General features: G+C 37.7%; 1 protein-coding gene across 1 annotated transcript in view; it reads left to right on the forward strand.

Moving 5' to 3' along the window:
- The window catches only part of GUCY1A2 (guanylate cyclase 1 soluble subunit alpha 2), a 434,074-nt gene that overhangs the window by 58,608 nt on the left and 355,504 nt on the right, over positions 1 to 19,962 (forward strand). Inside the window, exon 3 of the mRNA XM_036745237.1 lies at positions 2,642 to 2,763. Within this exon, the coding sequence (XP_036601132.1) occupies positions 2,642 to 2,763 (122 nt within the window). The remainder of the gene's footprint in view (positions 1 to 2,641; positions 2,764 to 19,962) is intronic.

Here is a 19,962-nt window from a genome sequence, read left to right on the forward strand (position 1 = left end):
TAACATTTTTTATGTCATGGATCCCTTTGGCAGTGTTTTTAAACCTATGAATCCCCTCTTAGAATAATGTCTTTAAAGGCATAAAATATCATATATAGGGTTGTCAAGAAAAAACCAATTATATTGAAATTCAGTTATCAAATTACTTTAAAAAAACAAGTCCACAGACTCCAGGTTAAGAACCCCTGATCTAATCTACTCCATGCTGCTTCTCTATGATGTGATGAGACCTCAGAACAGGATTTCAGTGAGGTTATGTTTATCTACAAATATCTTTATATATATTATTCTTAAAACAAAATTATGTGTGTGTGTGTGTGTGTTTGTGTGTGTGTGCGCGTGCGCGTGTTATAAATCTAACTCCACTAAAGATCTCTGATCCTGAGTTCTCATTACAATTCAAATTTGGGCAAGTCCTACCAAATTGATGTTATAGGCCTGACTGCTTGGCTATCCTGGACAATTACTGATCAAGATCTCATTACCTTCTAAGTATTTCCAATGTCAGGGAGGGGCATAATGTCATACTAGTTCCCAACCCAACTCTAGCCAGAATAGGTCTCAAAAAAGAGAAGTAATGGGTCATCTGAAGTTGTGATTTTTTGTTAACGGTATTCAGCATGCTTTCCCCCACTTACAGTTCTCAAAGCTGACCTACAGCTTGGAAAAGAAAATTCTGATTTTACCCCAACCCCAGATTGGTGCCGAGGAGCGAGTGATTGGTTAGAGTAAGTAGGAAGACAATTAATTATATATGGCCTGATTAGAGTGGAAATAGTGGGAAAGTTATAGTGATATAGGGACTTCTTGGCCCTCAGCTCTTCCCTCTTGGGAAGAGGGCAGAAAACATTGCTTTTTCTTTTTCCTTTTCTTTTAGAGCAAGTATAAGATGGCTACATTTCAGAAAGCACATCTGCATCCCTTTGGAGGACAGAAGGGCCAACCAGATTCAGTTTTTCTTTCTCCCTCTAGGAGATTAGGGAACCTCATACTAAGGCCCATACAGTATGGCTTAGAATTGCTAATCATTTTAAAGCTAATTCCATCCTACTTTCAGAAATGTTTGTATATCTGCATCTGCTATTAACACATCTGGCAGAGATTGCAGAAACTCATTTGTAAGAAGTGGCACCGTTACTAATGAATTGGGTGACTGTGTTCCCTTATTTTTATGGTTATTGTTTAAAAAATTATTCACAATTTACTGAGTCATTTCTTGTTTATATTAAGCCAGAAAGTGCCTCAAACATCTATGTGCTTCCAAGTCCTTATTAAATATCTACCATCCTGTCTCTTTAGGAAACTCATCTGTTTACTCATTGAAGTTCAGTCTTCCATAGAGTCATATTGATCACTTTCTTAAAAGGTCCTGAGTTCTTTACTGAGCAGGAAAGTCACTTGTGTCCCTTCTTAGAACAGTATTGGTTATGTTGTAAGGAATGGGTTGGTCTTAGGAATAGTCTAGCTCAGTTTGGAAAGGCTCACTGCCAGGGTGTTGGCTATAGGATGAGAAATCTTTTTGATGTGATAACCAATTAAGATAGATAAATAGATAAAGCATTTATTAAATGCTTAATGTGCCAGACACCATGTTAAGCCTTGGTGATTAAAATATAAGCAACTACATTCAGTTCTTGTCCTCAAGGAGTTTACATTGTAATGGGAGAAGGAAATATAAGAGGGAGCTGGCAAAAGCTAGAGAAGGTGGCATGATACGGAGACGATAATGGAAGCTTGGCGCCAGGCAAGGTGATGAAAAAGCTCACCTATAAGATCCAAATGTCCCAGGGTGGAGTTCAAGTTTTCTGTGCAAGTTTCTAAGCAGGGAAGTGATGGAGATGATGGCTGGATTGAAGGCAGTATAGTTTGTAGATAACTGGGAATTAAACTGTCAATGAGGTATTGACAAATTGTAAGGTGTGTTTGAAGATGTACCCAGACTGATGAAATCAATAAACTTTGAAATTTCTACATACATAGATGGGAGTGGGAGACAGAGAGAGAGAGAGAGAGAGAGAGAGAGAGAGAGAGAGAGAGAGAGAGAGAGAGAGAGAGAGAGAGAGAGAGAGAGAGAGAGAGAGAGAGAGAGAGAGAGAGAGAGAGAGAGAGAGAGAGAGAGAGAGAGGGAGAGAGGGAGAGAGGGAGAGAGAGAGGGAGGGAGGGAGAAAGAACAAACAAGTGGCTATTTAAAACATGCAAGATGGTGGTTAAATAAGATAAGACGTTTCTATCCAACAATGGTGTGTGTCTATTTGCTCAATGAGGCTGGTTTTACCTCACAGATGCTGGACAGCTACTCACCACCCCCTGCTTTATATGTACCAGGCAACTTCACTAGAAAAGCACACTGCCAGCAGGGATGACGCACACAGATAGTGAAGCATTTGCTAACTGCTAAATTTTTGGTTTTCTTTTTCCCCCCTCATACTGTTGCTTATTAAAGAATGTCTCCAATTTCATGCCCATGCTGTTCATGGTGATGCTAATGATGGATTTTGTCAGAGACTATGTCTTAAAGCATCAGTTATTTAGAAATGCCATTGGGCTAAAAGTAAGGGGGAAAAGGGCCTGTATGTTTTTGCATATGCACTTTTGGAGATGTTTTAAAATTTCATTATGCTCATTTTCTTTTCCATTTTAGTTACAGGGATGCAGAAAAGAATTTCTACAATCTTTCTAACAGATGCTCCTATGCAGACCATTCCAGCAAAGAGGAAATTGAAGATGTCTCAGGAATCCTTCAGTGTACCGCTAACATGCTTGGTATTTTATATCATTTATGTTAGAGAGAGAGAGAGAGAGAGAGAGAGAGAGAGAGAGAGAGAGAGAGAGAGAGAGAGAGAGAGAGAAAATGGGAGGGAACGTGTATGTGTGTGGTGACGGTCTTTGCTTTTCCTTGGATGAGAGACCTGGAGGATGGTAAAGACTGAAAGACTGAGCCTGGGACTTTGTCCTTGGGAACTTGCTTGTAATATACTAGATGTTGGCAGAGTGAAAATTAAAAATTCGTTTAAAGAGTGAAAAACTTTGTGATGAAAATATATGCCTTTTAGCTAAAGATTTCCTACATAAAGCCTCATTAACCTTGGATTTAGTTATCATTCTGCATCACTTTTGGATTCATATAATTCTGGGATAAGAATCTGGGCCTTTATTTTCTAGTAGAAGAACAAAGATATAGTTGGTTGCTCAAAGTAACAAGCAACAGAACGCTGTTTGGAATTAAAGGCTATATTGGAAATTCTTTTGTCTGCCCCTCTGAGTGACTCCAGGGATATTGGTTCTGTCTAACCAATTAAATTTTTTTTTGTAGTGGGAGTCAATGAATGGAGAATTGTCCCATTTGTAGTTAACAAAGGATAAGGTGATATTTTGGGGGAATCTTTTTCTTGAGTATCTCAAATTTTAATTTATACCACCCTGAAAAGCTCCATATATGCCCTGAAAAAGTGAATTCACCCTGATTTCTCTCTCTCTTGCCTCACTGATTTTCACATTAGAATAAGTACATCTAAAGATTCTCAAGGTTAACATATTAAACATACCTAATCACTAAATAATGGTAAATGCAAATGTCTGAAAATTAAGCATTATCAAAAAACAACTGATTGTACACAAAGGGGTCATAGTCATAAGATACAGAAGAGACTTTAAGGGAATTTCTTTCTATGTCTAAGTAATTCATAACATACAGGCAACACTTTGCAAAATTAAAGGTATAATTCTAGGATAAAAATTTGGCCCCTTATCTTCAGATGTCTTGTCCAAAGTCACATACATCAAGAAAATGCTAAAGATGAAAGCCCTTTCCTAAAACGCTTCTTTCATGAACTCCTGGAGGGCTAGCCACCCCTCACCCTCTTTTGTCAATAGACACTTAAACTCTACTGGGCCATTTGTTAAAGCCCTGTATGCAAGCCAGTGACAAATGATTAAGAGATTTCTTATTTTATTTCATGCAACTTAAAATGTACCCAGAGTTCTTTCCTTGTTTTATAGGCAGATACTGATAAACTGAGTGCTTTGGTTTATAGCTTCTTGTTAGTCATGGCCAGGATGAACATAGACCTTGGATTGTTTATCACTTTGGCTTGTTCATGTAATAAAAAATGGTCCCCATCAACCTTTTGCTTCTCCATCTCTAGATATTGTAACCTCCATTCTAAGCCAAAGAACATTAAAGACACAGGATGCAAAAAGGCTGTGTGTGTGTGTGTGTGTGTGTGTGTGTGTGTGTGTGTGTGTGTGATGGAGATGGTGTTTCAACAGTGAAGAGGAAAACTGAGAGTGTGGGAGGAGGCTGGCTGTGAGGATACTAACTTTAATTCAAATCAGGCAGTCTCTAACTTATGGATAGATGGATTGTGTTCCCAAAGGTCATTTGTAAGTTAGCTGTTTGTAACTAAGAAAGGATTTCCTTGTAGGAATAGTGTTATACTTGTGGATAGTTTTCCAAAGTGGCCTACAAAAGTCTGTTTAGATCATGTTTTATCTAAAATAACTCAGAAAACACTGTAGCTATACTAGTAATAAGCAAAACAGAAACAGAAAACAGAGATGGAATTTTATTTTGAGTGTTGATATTTCAGAAAACATGAGTTTAATTTTAAAAATATAAGGATTTACATGGTAGATGGCAAAATTACCAAAGAAACTTCTGGGTACATTTTAAGATTATAGAATTAGATGGTAATAGTCCTTTTATTGTTTAAATAATACATAAAGACTGTTGTACAAATACATAAAAAGTATGGCTCTCCTTAGCCTAATATAGCTATATCATTTATAATACTCAACCTGGGTTCAAAACCTAGTTCTGACACTAGGTGTGTGACTAGAAACACTTAAACCAAGTTTCTCTTTATCTATAAAATGGGGATATTAATCTTTCATGACCTAGTTCACATAGGATAATGTGAGAGTAAGTGCTTTAGAAACTTTAAAGAGTTACATAAATATAAACTATTATTATCATCAACCATAATTAGCAGTTTTTAAATACTCATGAGTAAAACTAATAGCTCACATTTAAATAGGCTTTTATGGTTTACCAAGCACATTTCTTATAATCAACCTGTAACAAAGCAATGAATAGTATTAATACCTCCATTTCACAGAGGAGCAAATCAGGTCTCAATGAGGTTAAATACCTTCCCTGAATTCAAATAGCTAATAGTGTTGTTCCTGGAACTCAAACCCAATTGGTTTTTCCAGTGTACCTTAATGTCTTGCTAAATACTGAATACAGATATATTCTCTTTATGGCATTTTCCTGATCTACCTAGTTTAACAAGCCTGACCAAAATGGAGGTTTGTCTGATGGGATCTGTCCTTGATGAATTGATGCTGTCACTCAGTGATCCTTGTTTCCTTTTATAAATGCCCACAAACCATCCTTTTACAAATATGTCCTAAAATTTATCAGGAATGGAAATCAAGCTTATTGGACTTTTTTTTAATTGGGAATTTTTTTTGCCCATCTCTGATCCTTTGGTCCTTTGGACACTTTTCCTGTCCTTTAAACTGATAGTGTCTCTATGGTCACATCTACAAATTCTTTCAGATTTAATTCATCTGGGCCAGGGGATTTGAAATCATTGCAGACCAATAGGTGCTGTCCTACGACCTTTTCCTTTCTCTTTGGTTTCAATGCCTATTAGTCACTTTAATTTTATCCTTCCTAGCCAAAGCTTTTTCTTCTAAGTAGATAAAATGGAAGCAATATAAGAGTTCAATAGTTCTTTCTTCTCTCTGTCTATATTATCCTTGCCTCATGCACCTGAAGCAGCAGTCCAGTTCCTTATTTGATCTTCCTATTGTCTTCAGCTAATTTAAGTAGTTCCAACTTGATTATTGTAGTGACATGATGTGAGTCTGGAAAGAGATGTCTAGTGCAGTGCCCTGGGAAATCTGCCCTTGACTGTCTGCTGTTCAAGATTTTTTATCAGTGATTTGAATGAAAGGATAGATAGCATGCTCATAAAATTTGGAGATGATACAAAGTTGAATTGGAAGGAGGAAAGGATGAAAAAGAGAGTAACTAGTTCAGAGGAAAAATTACGGCACATGGAATGTGTATCTGCCTCCATCATAAAGTCTAGGAAGAAAAGAAATATTGGGTAAGATAGTTTTCATAATAGCCAAGGGAGCTACTTTCAGTCCAGAACAGTCTGTTTGGTGTCTAGGAAGGAACAGGTCTGAGGATGGAGTATCTTCAAGATTCGTGGAAAGAAGAGAGACAGTGAGCAGCTAAACTTCACAAATTTATGGTATTTTGCAAGCCAGGGGATTATGATGACAGATGGGGGGAGAAATTTTTATGTTTTACATAGACCTAATATTTTCTAGAAAAGGATGCCATTAAATGACAATCCTTCCTTTTTTTAAAAATAGTACTTATCTTTTATATTTACCATCACTTCTAGATATATCCCCTTCCTCTATTAAGTACTATATACCATTCTTTTTAATAAAGGATTTAAAATAGAGGGCTGGGGGGAGAAGCAATTTAGCAAAGCTAACATATCAACTGCCAAGAGTGTATGCAATAGTTTCCCCCGTAGTCCCCCAGAGCAAAAAAAAATCCCTTCCTTCCTTCCTTCTTCCCTCCCATTCTTTGGATAAAACAGCATTAATTAAGCACTTATTATGTTCCTGCACTGTGTTGAACACTGAGAATACAATTCAAAAGTGAGATAATATTTGCCTTCAAGGAGCTTACATTCTAATAGAAAACTTGGAAGGTGGTAAATATGGAGAATGGACCAATAATACAATTGATTGACACTTTTTTTTAGAAGTAATGGTGATATTGATTTGATCACATTCCTAGAGCAAGGGGTACAAGAGGAAGGTATGCATGTATAGGTAGGGAAGAATATGACTAGAATGAAGAAGCATGGTCACAGGGTTGGAGGTCGTAGATGGTTGGATTAGAGCCTCCTGGGCCTGGTAGTTGAGGATCTGGTTTAGAGGATGAAGCAACCACAGTGGCAAGGAAAACGATGGCTGGGATGAAAAAGCACAGTCTCAGGACAAGTGAGAGATCAACAGCTTAGCATTCTAAGGGCAGAGTTGCTGGTGCTCACACAACCTATTCTTAATAAATGAAAGATAGTGTAGCCTAGTGGATAGAGCACTGGACTTGCAGTCAGGAAGAACTGGGTTTGCATCTCATCTCAGTCACTTAGTAGGTTCATGGCCTTGAACCAATCACTAATTTTCAAGCCTTTGATTACTGAAGCCTTTGATTTCTCATCTGTAAAATGAAGATTAAAAAGAGCAGCTATCTCATGGGATAGTTGGGAGGCTCAATGAAGATAACTAATGTAGAGTGCTTTGCAGACTATCATGTGCTATTTAATTGTGAGCTGTTGTGTGACTTGTTTTAAATAATTAAAATAAAAAATATTGAAACACAAATTTGCTTTTGAAAAGTAGAATGCTATGTTTTCCACCTGTGGTTCCTTCAAGATCTGCCTGACTCCTTTGGGGTCTCCTGCATGGTGAAACGTAGGCTCTGAGCAGCTCTTATAGACACAGCAAACAGAAGCTGCCTTTTTCCTGAGGCACTGAGCTGTGGCTTACTTTTGACATCCCTGTACTTGATCTGTTTTGTTCCTGGTTGCCTTTTAAATTGCATGGTGTAACATATAAGAGAGTGTAAGGATGAATTCAGCCTCAGACAGGGTTAAGTGAGTCAGAAATGAGTCTTCTTTTGAAGGGGTGGAGGAGAGGGGAAAAGGAGAGGGAAACCTGTTAAAGAGGCTTAGAAATGTTCTTGATGGCCAGAAACCCATTCCGTGGGGTCAGGAACTGTTGTCGCTGCCTTAGAGAATCCTTAAAATATATGGATGCAACCATGGCAGCTGCAAATGGTGTTTGGACAAACATTTTCACCTCGTTTTTTCAGCTGCCTGGGTGTAACAGGGTCAGGGAAGATGGGGAGAGTAACATGAACTTTTTAACAGAAGCAGGAAATTGAGCAGAAAGAGAATTGGTTACTTCACCTCTATTTGCCTCAGGTTCCTTATCTGTAATATGGGTATAATAATAGCACCTGTTTCTCAGGGTTGTTGTGAGGATTAAATGAAATAAGTGTGAAACATTTTGTAGGCCTCAAAGTGCAATATATATGGCAACTAATATTATAATGAGAACATTCTACTTGATACTGGCTTCCCCAGTGATTTATCTTTTGTGGTGATTTGGTTGAAGCTCCAGGTCAGAAATGAAGGCTGGAGAAAAGAAAAGGGTACTCAAAGGAATCCAGGATAAGATGAGTGGATATATATGTATTTGTCATGCTCCCCCCTCCTTAGAACAATGAATATGCTATCAAAATTGTTCATTCATTTTCCTTCCTCAAATAGTCAGTATTTTGGTTGTTCAGTACTCTTCCCCTTGGCTCTAGATTGCTTTTATTTTCCAGCCCAATCTTTATAGAATGAAGTTATTAAACCACTTGCTTCTTTTTGATGCTTTAAAAACTGAATGCAAAAATGAGGTACAGTATTTTAAGAGGCACTTAAAGCTTAAATAAAGCTATGCAAGGAGTGATTTGAAAGCAAAGACTTCTGTCTTTGAATTCCAAGGTGACCTGGTAAAAACTGTTGTCAAGCAAAGGAAACCTTGTCTAGACTGTATTGACACCATTTATGCAAAATATATTTGAATTTTTAATTAGTATGAATTTGCATTTATGTGTTTTTTACTTTAAAGGTATTACAGTAATGAGTTTAGTAGATTAGTATTATGGAATAATTATTTCATCCATATGAACTCTTTTGAAAACCTGATGGTTGCTTTTTGAAAGAGACATTGAGTCAATCAAGCATTTATTAAGTGCCTCTTCTGCACCAAGCATTGTGCCAGGCATCAGGTAAAAAGACAAAAAAGAGAGTCTTTGCTCCCAAGGAGTTCATATTTGAAGGGAAAATACAGCAGGTTGTGTATGTTGGCATAAGCAAAGCAAGGAGACTTTGGAGGACAAGGCACCAGTAGCTCTTGTTTGGGGAAACAGGAAAGGAGATGAGGCATTGAACTAGGCTGGGAACCATGTGAATGGAGAGAAGAAGGATTCTGTGAAAGATGTTGTGAATAGAGAAATGAAAGGATTTGGCAACTGATTGGATAGGTGGGGTGAGTGAGAGAGAGCAAGCAAGGATAACACCCAGGCTGCTTACTTGAGTGCATGGACAGATTTTGATGTCCTTGACAGTAACAGGGAAGTTTGGAAGAGCGATGGGTGTCATTTGGAGGAAAGATAATCATTTCTACTTTGGATATGTTGAATTTGAGATGCCTACAGTCCATAGAGAATGATCAGTATGGAATCAGTGATAGGAGCTTGGAGCTTAGGAGAGAGATTAGGACCAGATAAATAGATTTGGGTATCATCTTCATAGAGATGATAATTGACCTTATATTAACTGATGAAATAAACAAGTGAGAGAGTATAGAGAGAAAAGAGAAGAGGATCCAGGACAGATTCTTGGCATACACCCACTGTTAAAGACTGTGATATGGATGATGAATTGAATGATGATTTTTGAGAAGGAACAGTCAGAAAGGTAGGAGGAGAACCAAGAAAAAGCAGTTTGATGAACACCCAGAGAGCGCAGACTATGCAGGAAGAGATGGTGGTCCAAGGTGTCAAATGTTGCAGGGGTCAAAAAGGATGAGGAGTGAGAAAAAGCCATTAATTTGTCTCTGGTAACTATGGGGAGAGCAATTTCAGTTGAGTTTTGAGATAAAGAGCTAGGTTGTAGAGAAATAAGAAGTGAATAAGGGGAAAAGAAATGGAGGCAAATGTAGAAACCCTTTTCAAAGGATTTGAGAGAAGAGAGAGAAAAGATTATAGCTAACAGAGATGATAAAGTCTAGTGAGGTCTTTTTAAATTTAAGGATAGAGGAATGGGCAGCAAGAAAGGTATCAAGAGATAGGGAGAAACTGAAGATCGGAGAAAGAACAGGGATGATAGTCATCAAGCATTTACTTATCACTTTATGCCAGACATTGTATTGAGTGCTGGTAATGCAATGTCCCTTGTCTCAAGCAGCATACATTCTAATGGGAAAGACCACATTCTGCAAGAAATAGAGTTGAAAAGTGGAAATTTGAAAGGTAGTATTGGAGGGAGAGGTCCCAGGATTAGACCCTAGGAAAGTCCTCTGGAAGAAAGTGGGATTTGAGAATAAGGGTAATCTTCTGGGGAAGACAGGAGGGGATTGGATCAAGTGAACATTCATGTCTGTTAAAATGAAGTGTTGAGGGCAGGAGTTGGGTTGGAGAGGGAGATTGTGAACCAGGTACTGAATCCATTGAGACAGGAAGGATAATGTCTTGGGGGTCCTTGGGATCTATATTGTGTGATAGGTTTAAAGTGACCCTCAAAGGAGAGATTGGTGAGTGAAGGTGATTAATGGGAAAGCCTGAAAGTGACAATAAAGAGCAATGGGTATTGGGACTGGAAGGCAGCATGAAAGAGAAAGCAAAAATCAGTCTTGTAAATGATGGCTAGAGATTCAGTGTCATCTGGAGTAAGACCAGGTACCAGAAGATGGAAAAAGCATGAGAGAAAGAGCTCTAAAATTAAGAAATTAAGGAAAAGCTAAACACAAAACTTCAATAATACTCATCAAAACTGATCATAATGACAACTGAGATGTTGTATAGCACTTTGCTGTTCTATTATTTGATCCTGGCAACAAATCTGTGAGGTATGTATCATGGGTATTATTATCACTCCTAGTTTATTGAAGAAGAAACTGAGGTTAAATGACTTGCTCATTGTCACACAGCAAATTAAGTGTCAAAAGCAGGATTTCAATTCATGTTTTCCTACCTTCAAGTCCAACACTATCTACTACATTATGTTGCTCTTTCTCAGTCAGTTAATAAGTACTTATTAAGCACCCACTATGTTCTAACTACTGTACTAAGTGCCGGGAATACAAAAAAAGGCAAAAGATAGTCTCTACTTTCTTTTTTTAAAAATTTTTATTTTTAGTTTGCAACACACGGTTCTACATAATTTTGAGTTCCAGATTTTCTTCCCTCCCTCTCCCCTCCCTCTCCAAGATGGCATGGAATCCCATATAACTTCCATGTATAACTTTGCATTGAATTAATTTATACACTAGTCAAGTTGTGGAGAAAAATTATGACCAATAGAATGAATCATGAGAAAGAAGAAACAGAACCAAAAAAAACCACAACCCAACAAAAAATACAAAAGAGAGAAAAAAAGATAGTCTCTACTTTCAAGGAATTCACATTTCCAATAAAGAACAGTCTCATGTAATTTGGCTTTTTATGGGGTTAAAAAAAAGTTTCACTATGAATTTTTAAAATGTGTGTTTCAAGTTGTTTCCGTAATTGCTGTACAAATTAAGCATGCCCTGGTGTAGCAGCATCACACAGGCAGAGTTTCACATTTACACTACTATATTGCTATGTAAACATTGCGGGCTGAGATTTCATAATAAATTTCTTCTTTAGGTGACTCAATCCATTATGAAAATCAACTTTGAACAAATCTTTGTTACAATGTTTCATTTAAAAGTTTTTTTTTACATTTAATTGAATTCACTAAGGATTATTATAACTATATCTTAGCTGTCAGTTCCCATTTACAACTTTTGGTTTAGATTCCAAATGAAGGTTAAAAGATCCTCTTCTCACTCTTTCTTGTAATAATCTGCTGCTTCTAGGTAGGGACAGTTTCCTTCACTAGATCATCATCTATGTCATGATTAGATAGGTAAACATATTTGGACAGTCAGGTGAAGGCATATAGACACTCCTTTACATGGGCATAAAGTTGTTTTTGATTTGTTATCAGTGGAATTTTCTGAGGTCATAAAGTCATTAATCTTTTTGTAGCTTTTGAAATTGTTGACCAGTCTCACCTCTTGACTTTATTTTCTCTGTTCTCTTCCGCGATAGGGACAGTTTCTTGGTTCTCCTGTAACTCATAATAATAACAACAGTAATAATGAACATTTGTACAGCACTTAGTTGTGCCAGGTACTAAGTGTGCTAAGTGTTTTATGATTATCTCATTTGATCCTCACAACAGCCCCGTGAGGTAGGTACTATTATTACTCCCATTTTTACAGATGAGGAAACTAAGGCAGACAGAGGTTAAATGACTTGTCCAGGGTCACAACCTAGTAAGTGTTTGAGGTTGGATTTGGACTCAGATCTTCCTGACTCCAGGTCTGGTACTCTACCCACAGCCCCACCTAGCTGTCCCAATCACACTACCTGTCTAATTCTTCCTTCCTATTCTTTGCTGGTTCCTCTTCTTCCTTTCACTCTGTAAGTGTTAGTGTCCTTCAAGGTTTTGTCTTTAGCTTGCTTTTCTTATTGGAAACCTTCTAATTTCTTACTACTATCTTTGGCTATCTCATCCACTCCTAAAACTTCAATTATCTCCTCTGTATAACTATTGCTTAGCATAGTGCCTAGCATATAGTAGAGACTGTGTGACCCTGAGTAAATCACTTAAATTTTGTCTGCCTCACTTGTCTCATTTGTAAAATGGGGATAATAATTGCACCTAACTCTCAGAGTTGCTGTGAGGATAAAATAATATTTGTTAAATGCTTTAAAAGCCTTAAAATGCTATTTAAATGATTGTTGTTGTTGTTTCACTCCTATTATTATTATTATAAATGCTAGTTGATTGACTATGCAGATGATTCCTAAATATGTTTGCATAGCTTCATTCTCTCCCCAAAGCTCCAGGTCCACATATCCTACTACTCGTCAGACATGCCCCCTGGTTTTTGCACTCAAAGCATCCCAAGCAGAACTCAACTTTTCCCTTTCAAAACCTGCCTTTCTTTCCAACTTTCCTATTTGTATTGATAGTTTCCCAGTTACCAAGACTGGAAATATCAGTGTGCAGCTCTATCTCTTCAGTTCAAGAAACATTTGATTTAAACTCTTTCCACCATTTTGTCCAGTCTCACTCAGTTGTTAGCTGTTTCCTTAGTTTTGCCTTTACATCAGAGTATGTTATATGCTCTCTCTCTCTCTCTCTCTCTCTCTCTCTCTCTCTCTCTCCCTCTCTCTCAAATCACAATCTACCTTGCATCTTTCTTTTTTTTAAAAAAAAATATACATTTATTTTTTATTTTTAGTTTACAACACTCAGTTCCACAATTTTTTGGGTTCCAAATTTTCTCTCCCTCCCTCTCCTCCCTCCTCTCCCCCAAGACAGCATGTCATCCAATGTAGGTTCTACATACCCCTTAACAATGAACTATTTATGTAATAGTCCAGTTGTGAAGAAGAATTATAACCAATGGAATGAATCATGAGAAAGAAGAAACGAAACCAAAAAAGAAGGAAAAAAAGAGAGCAAATAGTTTGCCTCAATCTCCATTCAATTTTTTCTCTGGATGTGCATAGCTTTTTCCATCATGAGTCTTTTGGAGTGGTCTTTGAACCTTGCGCTGATGAGAGGAGCCAAGTCTATCAAAGTCAATCCTTACAGATACTGTGTGTCTGTAATCATGTATAATGTTCTCCTGGTTCTGCTCCCCTCACTCAGCATCAGTTCATATAAGTCTTTCCAGGTTATAATTAAGTCTGTCTGCTCCTCATTTCTTATAGCACAATAGTATTCCATTACATTCATATGCCACAATTTGTTTAGCTATTCCTCAATTGATGGACATCCCCTTGATTTCCAATTCTTTGCCACCACAAAAAAGAGCTGCTATCTTTCCTATCTGGTTATTCCTGTCCCTCTATTAGAATAGAATAGAAGGGTAGCTAGGTGGCAGTGAATAGAACACAGGGACTGGAGCTAGGAAGAGTCATCTCCCTGAGTTAAAATCTGGTCCCAGGCACTAGCTGTGTGACCCTGGGCAAGTCACTTAACCTGTATGCCTCAGTTTCCTCATCTGCAAAATGAGCTGGCAAAGGAAATGGCAAACCACTCCAGCATATTTGCCAAGAAAACCCCAAATGGGGTCATGAAGAATAAGACATGACTGAAAAAGGACTTAACAACCAAACCAATTAGAATAGAAACTCCAGAAGGGCAAGGACTTTACTTTCCCCCTATCTCTGTGCATTTCATTGATTTATCAGTAGCTGCTGTGTCCAGCCACGTGACTCTGGCCAAGTCACTTAACCACTTAGTTCTCTAGGCAACTCCTCATTGCAGAGAAGGTGCCCACCTGCACAGATGGAAGGAGTTTTTTCACTTTGGAGTTTCTTATACCAAGAAAATCACAGGTTCAGGTCAGATCCCTTATCTGTGGCGCTGTGTCTAGTATACTTCAATTCTGCTCATTTAATTTCTCTTTTCAAAGATCCTTTAAATCATTCTTGTTGCTCTTTCCTGAGATGTTGTTATATATTCCCTCTACTAGCTGCAAATGTGTATCCCTCTAAAAATAAAAACAAACAAAAAAAGCCATAATTCTTTCCAACACATCTGCCAGGAGCATCTTAGAAGAAGCACCAGAAGTCAAGGCAGCTCAGATCAGGGTCATGCCATGAACTTGTGAGCTTAAGGGGAAAGCCTCTGAAGGCTTTTGTTGGTTGGCTCACTGACCCTTCAGTTGTTTTGAGTATTTAAAAAAATATGGTAACACTAGTTATTTTTGGTTTTCTCTGAGTCACACAGAAAAAGAGTTTGCCATTTCCTCGTTATGTGATAAGGCTGGCTGTGTTCCCTAAATGCTTAACTATTTTGACCTTTTTTTTTCTTGCCATATCATGGGACAAGCTCACAGTAATTTGCCATGTGCACAGTCATTTTCATTCTATTTCTGACATTACTACTTTGTGGGTTTCTTTACTCCTTTTTCCCTAGGGAATGTTCCCATTTTTCTGAGGTTCTTGCAGTGTATGTATGCATGTATGTGTATGTGTGTATATAGGTTCATATTTTGTCATTTCTTGCCTTTTATTCTGGTCCTTTGTGTTATTTTTCTTTTAATTATTTTCTGCCTTACTATTCTCATCTTGGATTAGAAGCCATCTTAATTAATTTTTTGTTTACTTTAATCCTCCTGATAAGTAATGAAATTTTAAAACAAGATTAAGGTTAAATTCAACCCCTCAGGTCCCACACTAGAACTGTTCCTATTGTCATTACTTTTTATTTCTGATCTTCCAGGTAATGTTCAGTGCTTTTGACAATCTAAGTCAATTTAAATTAATTTGGTGAATATAATTTTATGAGTCACAATAAAGGTGTTATTGAAATCCAGGCACTTTGTATCTACTGAATTCTTTTCATTATCTCACCTAGTCATTCCTTTTTTCTTTTTAATAACAAATAGAAAAAAAAACTATCACTATTTGTTCAAAGCCTTTTTAGTTTTGTCCTTAATATTCTAACAGCCTGGGTTTTCTATTCAGGGGCTGTGGCCCTCAGAGGTACTGTGGATGTTTTCTGTTCTTGTACTTCGCCCATTAAATTGTGAGCTCCTTGAGGGCAGGGACAGGATTTTTCTTCTTACTGCATCCCCACCAGTTAGCACAGTGCCTGACGCATGGTAGGCACTTAATGTTTATTGATTGATAGTGGTGATTTAAAGGGCTTGACAATTCCACTTTGGAGTAACTAAGCCCCAGAGGCACTGATCTTTTGTTTTCTGACATCTCTTCTATGACTCTGATGCTCTATAGCTTGTTAGCTTCATAGAATTTTGCAACTAAAAGGGGCTAGAGAGATCCCTAGGACAAGCCTTTCATTTTACAATAGAAAAAATCGTTTCATGGAGAGAGCTTAAGTAATTTGCTTAGTACTTAATGTAGTGCCTGGGACATAAATAGGTGCTTAATAAATAATGCTTGTTGACTTGATTATTGGACTTGACTTACTCAAGAGCATAGTTAAACTTGGTGCACTGAGAAAAGTACTGGCTCTGGAATTTGGAGGACCTGAGTTTGAATCCAGTTTCTGATTCTTTACTTCCTATGTGAATTTGGTCTAGTCACTTAAGCTCACTTTCTTTATCTGTAAAATGAAGAGGTTGAGCTAGATGGCCTCTGAAGTCCCTTCCACTACTAGAACCCAGGGCTCCTGATCCGCAGTCCACTGTTCTCCATCTACCTCCTGCAGCCTCATATACTGGATTCTTCTTCACACATAACAGTCAGGATAGAACATTATTTAGAAGCAAGACTCCATCTAAACCTCCTCCCACACTTGACGATTCATTTGGTTTTTAAAGACCCTTATGGAAAGAGACTATCCATCTTCCTTTGGTAAATCTTCCTGCCTTTAAGAACCTTAATTGTCAGGCAGTTCTAGTTTGTATCTAATCTAAATCTTTCTTACTTATATCTAAGTCAATTTCCTTTATTTTCTTCCCAGTGAAGATGAAAGATATCAATTATGGATTCTTCAGGAGCCCTTAAATAATCATTAAGCTGCCCCTGGGGCCACCTCATCTCTAGACTACAAAGTCCCAATTCCCCCACTGGGACCAGTTTCCCTTTCATCATGTTCAAGGCTCTTCTTTGAAGCTACTTAATTTGGGAATCTCAGCAGAGAACTCTAGACTTTGATAAGATCTGCCTTGCCCTATGTGGACTGGGATTATTGCCCTGAGTTCCTATATACTGACCTCTTCCTCAAGCCTTGGGAAATCAGAAACTTTTCATTTTGATTAAATTTGAATCTTTCCTTTTGGGAGGCTTCAAAGGTAAAAAAAAAGACATATCCAAATGAAAGACCCATCAGTAGTGTAAAATTATCCCTCAATTCTTTTGCACCACCAATTAATAGTAATAAATCACTTTTGTCTCTGTAAAAACACATTGTTTTGTTCCCCAAAGATAAGCATCTCCTTTTACTTTCTGGGGAACTGATGCATACTGTTAAAAGGAAACACATATTCCACACCTATGAACGATGCCATTGGAAAAAAATTCCAAATAGAATTTTAATAAGAAAATAATTCTTAAAGCACAGAAATCACCTTTTTTTCCTCAGCAGATTCAGTATCTTTTCCAAAATTTCAGCTACATTTCCTTTTTTTCTAGTATGATTATTCTGTGAATAGAGATATGTCAGGTCTCTTTCTCCCTTCTCTGACCATCCACAAATGAATCTTTCATATGACAGTGAGAAATCTTTAATGTCCTCATCATCTTGGGTTTCATTTGTGTAGTAAGATGTAGGCAAGGCAAGGATGGTTTGATGACTTTGTAAGGTGTGTGTGTGTGTATCTTCAGTGTTTATAAATCACTGCAAATATATCACTTTGTTTGGACTTCACAACAACAACAACAACAACAATAACACCCACCTTGTATAGTATGTACTAAAGGTATTAAGTTATCCATTTTACAATTGAGGAACTGTATCAGCAAGGCAATAGTCATAATATAGATAATAATTCTCAAAATGCCTATGTCATTCTGTATCACAAAATATAAAAGACTCCACATAGAAGATAGAAGTAAACCATTTATTCAGACACCAGAAGACCAGATCCCATAACCAAGCAACCAACTTCCACAACCAATAAGCCCACTTTATCATAACAGCAAGGAACTTAAAACACAATAACACAGCATGGAGACTCACCATCACATAACCATCCATCCCTCTGCTGGGGCCTTCCCCAAAACTCACTCACAGTCACCATATGCCTGCTCTTTCCTTCAGCTCTGACTGTAATAACCACTCTCTCTGCATTTCCTATGACACAATTTCCTTTTCCTTTCAGGAAGCTCCTCCTACCACATGTGACTTAGGTTTCCTGTGACATAAACATCTCACATGGCCTATTAATGGGTGGGAAAGATGTTCAAATCTAAACTGCTATTACAGGAACCAAAGGCTCAAAGAATTCTGGCAACTTGTGCAAAGTCATAGTTAGTGTTAGATACAGTCTTTGAACCTACCTCTTCCTGAGTTCAGGTCTACACCCCATTTATTGTCTCTCTCAATACTCTTTCCTTGTGATGATGAATTTTAAATGGAGAATAATGCAGAAAATTCAAGAAAACCAGTCTTTTCACAATTCAACTTTTAGTTGAATATTCATGGAATTTATTGTTTTTCCTTCCCTGGGGAAATAATTTGTTAAAATAATTTGATCTCCCACATCCTGGAGGTAGACAGCAACTTCATAGTAGCTCACCGGTTGTTTTATCTGGCCTACATCCATAGTTGTGGAACAGAAACTATTTCTATGGGTTTTCCTTCTGTTTAATTTATTACAGGACATGGGATATCAGTTTTCCAAACACTCATAAGTCTCCTCACCATACCATTGGCCAAAAGATAACTAATAAGAGAATACTTTCTAACCCAGGAAAAAATGTAGTGATGAACAGTTTGGTCCTGGTATAGAGTGGAAATAATGAAAGAGGAAACTAGCTATGTATGTGCTTAGCATGGTAGGAACCATTTGGGGATTTTACATAGCTGAGGTTGAGAGGTGGTCCAGCTCAGGACACAGCAGCTAGTTAGTTCTTCACTAAGAATGTTCTTCTTTACCACCAAATGTTTTATTGTTCATTCCATTCCATTTTCTTATGTATTGTAAACTCCTGCACTCCCTCTTTTCATCTCTTCTTTAACTTTCCCACTTCCTGCTGTTTTTGAGTTATCAGTACTTCTGTTTGCTGTTTCTCACCTCTTTTCAACATCTTCCTCCCTATTTCATTAGTATGACTCAAAAGACCCCAGAGTCAAGAAGGGAAGAGAGTGGTGAAAAATGTCACACATTCAAAGACATTTTTCAGCACTTATCATCGTATCTTGCTTTATGCTATTCTATGCTTAGAATCTCCCTTACAGATTGCAAGCTATACAAATGAATGGAAAGAATCTGTATTATTGTATGACCTCGTTAATTCAGGCCCATTAATTTGAAATTCATGGTAATTGGGATTCACGCTGGGATTAAATTTATCTTTGTTCTATCTATGTGAAAATGTTTGTAAGTAAAGCAATGCTGAGCTAATTCTCAAATGGCTCTGTGATGTTTTTAGTGTGGTTTCTAAAAGGATAATCTAATGGAATGCAAACTTGGACAAGTTCTACCATGCTGGATAAACGGTTAAGGTTGGAGAAGATCCTCATCAGTAGTTTGGTCATTTTGGGGTGAATTCTTTGGCCATGGCAAACTATGGAACAAAAAAATACATAGTTCTCAGTCCCATAGAAATAGGGAGTAAATATTGATTTTTGTCCTTTGTACTTGAAGAGGACCAAAATGACATCACTGTGTCAGGGTCAGCATGCAATGTGTCCAACTGTGTGCTGATCAAACCAATGTGAGCTCGGAAGGCTCTACCACAAATAGTCAGCATGAACAATTGGGAGGGAGATGTCTCTAAATTTGTGCATCTCAGATTTCTTTTGAGCTACTACAATCCTGCTTTGCTCATTGAGCACAGTGCCTTCTTTGATGTGGGTGTTTCCCACATCTCACAAATGATAGCAAAGTTCTTCAAAATGACCTTGAGAATATCCTTGTATTGCTTCTTCTGACTTCTGTGTGAGTGCTTGCTTTGTGTGAGTTCTCCATAAAATAGTCTTTTAGGGAAATGCACATTTGGCATTTAAACAACATGGCCAGCCCATTGGAGTTGCACTCTCTGCAGTAGGGTTTGAATGCTTGGTAGTTTAGCTCAAGAAAGGACCTCAGTGTCTAGTACCTTATCTTGGCAGGTGATCTTCAGAATCTTCCTAAGACAATTCTAATGGAAGCAATTCAGTTTCCTGGAATGCACTGGTAGACTGTTTAGGATTCTCAGGCATACAATGTCTCTGTAGACCTCTAGATTCTATAGACCTTTGGTTTGGTAGGCAGCCCAATACCTCTTCTCTCCCCCTAGATATCCACCAACCGAAGCCAAAGTCTCTGTATAAAAATGACATGTTGGGGGATTTTATAGACTGATAGCAAGTAAAGTCAAATGTAGCTCTGCATTTCCTTATATTTGCAAAATGTTATTTGGTGGAA

The sequence above is a fragment of the Trichosurus vulpecula genome, chromosome 2 (genome assembly GCF_011100635.1).
Source record: "Trichosurus vulpecula isolate mTriVul1 chromosome 2, mTriVul1.pri, whole genome shotgun sequence".
Classification (NCBI taxonomy): Eukaryota; Metazoa; Chordata; class Mammalia; order Diprotodontia; family Phalangeridae; genus Trichosurus; species Trichosurus vulpecula.